General features: G+C 45.6%; 1 protein-coding gene and 1 long non-coding RNA gene across 2 annotated transcripts in view; one reads left to right on the forward strand and one right to left on the reverse strand.

Moving 5' to 3' along the window:
- LOC140418071 (uncharacterized) overlaps nt 1-5,425 on the reverse strand; it is a 41,218-nt gene extending 35,793 nt beyond the window's left edge. Inside the window, exons 1-2 of the mRNA XM_072501496.1 lie at nt 5,078-5,425; nt 1,288-2,746 (exon numbers count right to left, since the gene is read on the reverse strand). Coding sequence (XP_072357597.1) covers nt 1,288-2,378 — 1,091 coding nt within the window. The 5' untranslated portion in view covers nt 2,379-2,746; nt 5,078-5,425. The remainder of the gene's footprint in view (nt 1-1,287; nt 2,747-5,077) is intronic.
- A 77-nt stretch (nt 5,426-5,502) lies between these two features.
- LOC140422550 (uncharacterized) lies at nt 5,503-7,745 on the forward strand. Its single transcript, XR_011947517.1, has 2 exons — nt 5,503-5,667; nt 6,416-7,745. It is a non-coding gene; the product is annotated as an uncharacterized lncRNA (long non-coding RNA).
- Nucleotides 7,746-7,980: the final 235 nt, after the last annotated feature.

Raw genomic sequence — 7,980 nt, forward strand, 5'->3', positions numbered from 1 at the left:
TATTTTATTCAATTTGTAAGACTGCGAGGAAAGGATACTTAGCTCCAGGAGTGATTTCACACATAAGTAGCATTATGATAGATTACAACAAAGTTTATTACTAACACAGTATTAATAATTTTAGCATCACAAAGAAAATAGCTTACAACTACCCATTGAACAAGGCTTAACAATACAATTAAAAAATATCCCTCAACTGCTATCTTTATCTCCACTCAAACATCTCCCATTTCTGGTTTAAATCCACGTTTAAATGCCGTTAGCAGACCCAAACCTACTTGCTAATATTGGATAGAGATCTTTTGAGACTGTTTGAAGAGAGAGACCTGAGCACCCTCAGAATAATGCACACTCTCTGACTGTATTCTTCAGAAACTGTTTCTCAACTTGCCTTCCATCCAAACAACTAAAACTCTGCCGGCCTGCTAGATGCCTGATACCCTAACACCTCCCATTAGTTACATCATCCTCATCCCACTCAAATCCCATCTTATTATTTATGTTTACACAAATGTCTCTAATTACCTACTCGCAAGGGAACCTTCTTTATATAAACAAAGGTCCACGAACCCAAGCTTTTACGATGCTTTAGTTGCACCTGTCTCCAAAAAGCCGAGCAGTGTTTTAAACCAGGATTTTTATAAACATGACTGCATCAGTCACACACACTAACCCAGGATTTTAACCCTCACTGCAGCAAATATATATAGTACAATATATCTGAAATTCCAACATTCATCACATTGGTTGGACCTTTTCTGTGCAGATCCATGGATGTGATCATGCTGGCTGACCCCTATCTGGGACCTCTGAACACACGCCAAACTCTTTCCACCGCCGAACGTTTTCTGTTTAGCCCCCCGTACGGCTTTATCCCCTTTTTATTGTACTGTCCCAATCTACCACAGACAAGCAGCTCCTTTTTTTTGAGTTTTATTCTGTGAGAAATGCCTGATAAATTAAACAAAAGAGCCATGTAAGCACCATAGCCCATGTACATGGCAACATGGCATGCTTTGGGGGGTTCCAAACAGAAATGCGAACTAAATATCTTTTAACTCCCAAACACACTTTCAATCTGTGATTCTTGTGAAATCTGAAGCCAGGTAATTGCAAAAAGGCTCAAAGAGCATCGGTCCACTGGAGGTAAAGTCGTGAAAATGGCCAGTCTAGCAGAACGAAATCGTCCAACCAGCCCCATTGACCAACCAACAGAATGAACAAACTGAAGTCCTGAATGTACTTGACAACAGAAACAGAACAGAAGAATTGAACTTCTGTAATCACATGTGAACTTGTTGGTGTTTCAGCAGTTGAGAGGAAACAATGAATCTCTTCCCACAGTGAGTGCAGATGAACGGCCTCTCCCCAGTGTGAACTCGCTGGTGTGTCTGCAAGGTGGATAACTGAGTGAATCCCTTCCCACACTGAGAGCAGCTGAACGGCTTCTCTCCAGTGTGAACTCGCTGGTGTCTCTGCAGGTTGCATAAGTGAGTAAATCCCTTCCCACACTGAGAGCAGGTGAACGGCCTCTCCCCAGTGTGAACTCGCTGGTGTGTCTGCAGGTTGGATAATTGAGCGAATCCCTTTCCACACTGAGAGCAAGTGAACGGCCATTCCCCAGTGTGAAACCGCTGGTGTGTCTGCAAACTAGATAACTGAGCGAAACTCTTCCCACACTGAGAGCAGGTGAACGGCCTCTCCCTTGTGTGAACTCGCTGATGTTTCTGCAGGGTGGATGAATGTCTGAATTCCTTCCCACACTGAGAGCAGGTGAACGGTTTTTCTCCAGTGTGAACTCGCTGGTGTGTCTGCAGGTTGCATAAGTGAGTGAATCCCTTCCCACACTGAGAGCAGGTGAATGGCCTCTCCCTAGTGTGAACCTGCTGGTGTCTCTGCAGATGTGATAACTGAGTGAATCCCTTCCCACATTGAGAGCAGGTGAACGGCCTCTCCCCTGTGTGAACCCGCTCGTGTGTCTGCAGGCTGGATAATTGAGTGAATCCCTTCCCACACTGAGAGCAGGTGAACGGCCACTCTCCAGTGTGGATTCGCTGATGTGTCTGCATGCTAGATAATTGTGCGAATCCCTTTCCACACTGAGTGCAGGTGAACGGCCTCTCCCCAGTGTGAACTCGCTGATGTTTCTGTAGAGTGCATGAATGTCTGAATCCCTTCCCACACTGAGAGCAGGTGAAAGGCCTCTCCCCAGTGTGAACTCGCTGATGTGCCTGCAGACAGAATAACTGAGTGAAGCCCTTCTCACACACAGAGCAGGTAAACGGCCTTTCCCCGGTGTGAATGCGTCGATGAGCTTCCAGCACAGATGGGAATCTGTATCGCTTCCCACAGTCCCCACATTTCCATGGTTTCTCCATGTTTTGGGATACCTTATGTCACAACAGTTTGGACAATCAGTTGAAGCTTCGTCCACACACAGAACACGTGTACAGTCTCTCTCCGCTGTAAATGGTGTGATGTTTTTTCACAATGTGTAATTGGTTAAAGCTCTTGCAACAGTCAGTGCTCTGGAACTCTCTCACTCGGGGGGGGGGGGGGGGGGGGCGGTCTTGATGCTTTTACAGTCACAGAAATGTTCAAAATCTTTTGAAGCCGACAGATCAGGCAAATATTTGTCCTTCTAGATACAAAGGCTGATGATATTTAGATCCCGATGAATCGAATGACTGTCAGATCTAAACATGACATTTGAGGTTTTGTCTGTCAATCCTCCTCTTCTAATATCCTGTAAAAACAATTTACAAAAGTCATACAGGATATAAATTCAGAACAGACAATTCTAGTTTCTATGGAACATTCTTTCCCCTCTCGATCCACCAAAGCTGTAAATCCCCATCCAACACACTCGCTCTCCATTCTGTATCTAATATTCATCCTCCTAATTCTCTTGAAGGTGCTGATTCAGGGTGATTGACAGATCCATGTTCACTGCTTCATGTCCTGGAGACAGAGATCATAACAAATAGGAGCTGCTGTTGGCTATTGGGCCCATCGAGCCTGCTCAATCATTCAATCAGATCATTGGCTGATCGATCTCAGCACCATTTTCCCACATTATTCCCCATATCCCTTGATATCTTCAATATCTGGAAACCTCGGCGACACGGTGGTGCAGTGGTTAGCTCTGCTGCTTCATGCCACTGAGGACCCTGGTTCGATCCCGGCCCGGGGACACTGTCTGATATCGTCTAGTTTTATTCATATAGGTACTAGTTGAATACATGTAGCTAAGAGGCAAAAATATTAAAAGTGTCTTGCTTGTTGGAACTCAGTCAATATTTCATATAATGAGACCATTGTATTCCAGTGTATTCAGCACTGAGAAAAAGTATTGTTCTCTGTCTAATCAATTAATCAATTCTTAAGGTCTCTGCCAAGCTATGAGACAAAACAAAATGTGGGAAAGCATATGCAGGACTTTTTCTAAGACTGCGTACACAGACGCTAAGCTAGTTTTGATAAGCACCAGTCAATCTTGAGTAATGTCTAATGTTTGATTCACAAATCATTCTCTAAGTAACATACATTCATTTGAACAAACCAGGTCTCAGCTGAGAATTAGAAGCCAATAAAAGTAAATGAGGGGTTAAACCAGAGTGAAGAATTCCGCTAAAAGTTGGACCTCGTGCTCGAGGTCTTTGTTCTTGAATCATCCATGTTATTTTAAATATAATTTACAGTGCAGAAGGAGGCCATTCGGCCCATCGAGTCTGCACCGGCTCTTGGAAAGAGCACCTTACCCAAGGTCCACGCCTCCACCCTATCCCCATAACCCAGTAACCCCACCCAACACTAAGGGCAATTTTGGACACTAAGGGCAATTTATCATGGCCAATCCACCTAACCTGCACATCTTTGGACTGTGGGAGGAAACCGGAGCACATGGAGGAAACCCACGCACACATGGGGAGGATGTGCAGACTCCGCACAGACAGTGACCCAAGCCGGAATCGAACCTGGGACCCTGGAGCTGTGAAGCAATTGTGCTAACCACTATGCTACCGTGCTGCCCTGTTTGTTTGTGTTGAAGTGATTTCCTTTTGTGCTTTATGCTTTTTGCCATATGCTTAACTTTTTAATGTATTGGTTGATATTTTGTTTCTAAGTTTATATTCAGTTCTTATTTAAGTGTATTCAAATGAGTAATTAGCAATACATATGCATTTTTGACACCTCCCACCAACTGGACTGCCAATTCCTATTGGAAGGTAAAATAACTGTCCCATACTGTCCCTGTGAAGTTTGCACATTCTCCCAGTGTCTGTGTGGGTTTCACCCCTACATCTGAAAGGATCTGCAGGATAGCTGGATTGACCACACTAAAGTGTCCCTTAATTGGAAAAAAAATTTAAATCTAGAGGCCTATCAATCTCTGCCCTGAAAATATTTGATGACTGAGGCTCCACGGTCCTCTGGGGTCGAGAATTCAAAAGCTTCACCACATTCTCGAGTGAAGAACTCCCTCCTCATCTCAACTTTCTCTCCATTTTCCTGCCGGTTCCCCATAACCCTCGACTCCCTCCTCAATCAGAAATCTGCCCAACTCAGCGGTGAATATATTCAGTGACCCCCGACTCCACTGGTCCCTGTGGAAGAGAAATCCAGAGACTAACAACCCTCTGAGGGAAGAGATGACTGGAAATATATAACGTAGCTACAGCACAATATTACACAACTGGAAATAATAATAAATATACTTTATTACAGAACCATCAATAAAATATCTAATCTGTACCATTTAACAACACTGGATATTTATCTGTCCGATATTAATTTACTGTCCCCTTAAATGCTTTCTCCTGGGGAAACCAGCCCTTTAATTGTGAACATTGGGAAAGAGACCATCCTTTTAGCCAGACAAATAAATGTGTCAAGCTGAGGGAGCAAAGGATGTCAATGTCTTTGAGAGAGAGAGAGAGAGACCTGGGCCAAGCTTTCCAGAGTCTGCACCCTCCCTGGATTCACTTCCTTTCCCTTCAGTTGCTGCAAGTCACCAATTGAAGGTGAGAATGAGAAAAGAAATGGAAAGGGGGAGAAAATAAAGTGTTTTACTCACAGATGTTGGAGACAGGAGGCCGTTTCTGTTTGTGTGAGGCTCAATCATCATTCACACCACGTCCGCGCTTTGATTGGATGAAGGAGAAGAGTCCTTCCGGTCTTCCAATCTTTCCATTGGTCAACACCCTCAGCAGGAAGGTCAGGGGGCGGGCTCTCCCCCACACCTGCGCAACGTCCCCTCTCCCTTGGACATGCGCAGTCCCGGGTCGGGGGAATGGCGAGATCACTGAGCTGCTCCTCGCTCTGGGCGGAAACCAGTGGACGAAGTGTCGAGAGAGGGGGAACAATGGGTGAGGGCGGGGCTGCCCTGTCCGCGCTGTGGGCCTGCGCACTGGAACCCGGAGACGTCACCGCGGAGCAGAGTGATCCCTATTGGTTGATTCAGGTAGCGCTCGATTGTGACGTCACAATATGGAGGTTGGACAATGAGTTTCAGACTGAAACTTCCTCCTCTGGGCAACATCTGGGAGCAAATCAATGCCCCCCCCCCCCCCTTCCATTTCTTATCTCATTCTGGGGGGACATTGGTGACTTGCAGCAACTGAAGGGAAAGGAAATGAATTCAGGGAGAGTGCAGACTCTGGAAAGGTTGGCCCAGGCCTCTCACAATTATAGTGGTTTATCCAGAGAATGGCTGACATTTAAGTGTACAATGTTGTAAGTTAGTAAGGGTATGTGGTACATACTAGATATTTATGATTCACTCATAAATTGCATTTCTTATTATTTCTAATTTTGTAATAAGTTCTCTTTCTGCGATTGCATGCTTTGCGGCTTGCTGAAGGAGTGGGGAGGGAGGAAACTTTGAAAAATATATTTATTGGGCCAAATGGCCTACGCTGGCTGCTGAGGTTCAATAAGACAGCTCACCACCAGCTTCAAGGGTCCATTCAATTTCAGATTGAAATTATTGGTTAAATCTGCTTCGACTGTCCTCGTAAGCAGAAAATTCAAGGTTGCGATCAATTACTGCCTCAGAAAAGCTCTTCCTCAAATCCCCTGTATCTCTCATCAAAGGACACAGTTCTGTATATTGCACATAATTTTTGGCTAGTAATATCTACATACTTATGTTTAGCAGCTGCATGATGATTTTTCGGTCTGTGACCTGCCAGGAAGTGTAAGGGATCTGTTGATCACTTGTGATTCAGCACCTTCAAGAGAATTAGGAGGGTGACTATTAGTTACAGCAGAGTGAGAATGGAGGGAGAGAGTGTGGAACGGAGACTTAAAGCTTTTAGGTAATGAGAGAGGATGTTCCATGGAAACTAGAATTGTCTGTTCTGAATTCCTATCCTGTACTGACATTGATGACTTTTGTAAACTCCTTTTACAGGATATTAGAAGTAGAGCGAAAGATTTAGAAAATCGGTGTGACTGGAAAAGCACTGAGATACACACACCCGAGTGAGAGTGTTCCAGCGAACTGACTGTGGAAAGAGCTTTAACCAGTTACACAGCCTGAAAAAACATCCCATCATTCACAGCGAGGAGAGACCGTACACATGTTCTGTGTGTGAACTAGGCTTCAACTGAGCGTCAAACCTGGAGAGTCACAAGGACACCCGCCGCATGGGAAACCGTGGAAATGTGGGCACTGTGAGAAGGGATTCAGATCCCCGTCTGAGCTGGAAACACATCAGCATGTACACACTGGAGAGAGACCATTCTCCTGCTCCATGTGTAGGAAGGGATTCATTAGTTCATCCCAGCTCCAAGCACACCAGTGAGTTCTTGTTGTGGAGAAGTCGTTCAGCTGGTCTGAATGTGGGAAAGGATTCAATAACTCAGCCCAAGTGGATGCACATCAGCGAGTTCACACTGGAGAGAGGCCATGTCCTTGCTCCGTGTGCGGGAAGCGATTCAGACATACATCGAACCTGCTGCGCCATCAGCGTATTCACACCGGGAAGAGACCATTCAACTGCTCTGTGTGTGGGAAGGAATTCAGATATACATCAAACCTGTTAACCCGCCAGCATAATCACACCGGGGAGAGGCCATTCACCTGTTCTGTGTGTGGGTTCACTCAGTCATGCAACCTGCAGACACACCAGCGAAGCAGAGAGAGGCCATTCACCTGCTCCCAGTGTGGGAAGGGATTCAATTATCTATCCAACCTGCAGATACACCAGCGACTTCAAACTGGGGAGAGGCCATTTACCTGCACTTAGTGTGGGAAGGGATTCACCCGTTCATCCAACTTTCTGTCACACCAGCGAGTTCACACCGAGGAGAGATCGTTCACGTGCTCCGAGTGTGGGAAGGGATTCATTGAGTTTTGTAGACTGCAAGCGCACCAGCGAGTTCACACAGGGGAGAGTCCATTCACCGGCACTGATTGTGGGAAGGCATTCACTCATTAATCCAATCTGAAGACACATAAGCGCGTTCACACCGGGGAGAGACCATTCATCTGTTCCCTGTGTGGGAAGGGATTTGCTCATTCATCCCACTTGCGGAGGCACCAACGAGTCCACAAATGATGCCAGGGGTTAGATTCTTCTGTTTTGCTGCTGTTAATCACATCCAGGACTGAACCATGTTCATTCTGACAGTTGAGCAGGGGAGGGTCAGAGAGTTTCTTTCTGCTGGACTGGATGGTCTCAGGGCTTTGTTTCCATTGGCTTCATGCCTTGTTGCAATAAATATTGTTTCACATTTGACCTGGAGGGTTCCTTTCTGTTTGACGAGCTGGTCTGATGCAAAATGTATTGTTTCGTGCGCATTTCTGTTTAGAGACTCTAAAGACATGCCACATTGCCATAAGAACATAAGAACTAGGAGCAGGAGTAGGCCATCTGGCCCCTCAAGCCTGCTCCACCATTCAATGAGATCATGGCTGATCTTTTGTGGACTCACTCTCCGGCCCGAACACCATAACCCTTAATCCCTTTATTC

The sequence above is a fragment of the Scyliorhinus torazame genome, chromosome 5 (assembly GCF_047496885.1).
Source record: "Scyliorhinus torazame isolate Kashiwa2021f chromosome 5, sScyTor2.1, whole genome shotgun sequence".
NCBI classification, from domain to species: domain Eukaryota; kingdom Metazoa; phylum Chordata; class Chondrichthyes; order Carcharhiniformes; family Scyliorhinidae; genus Scyliorhinus; species Scyliorhinus torazame.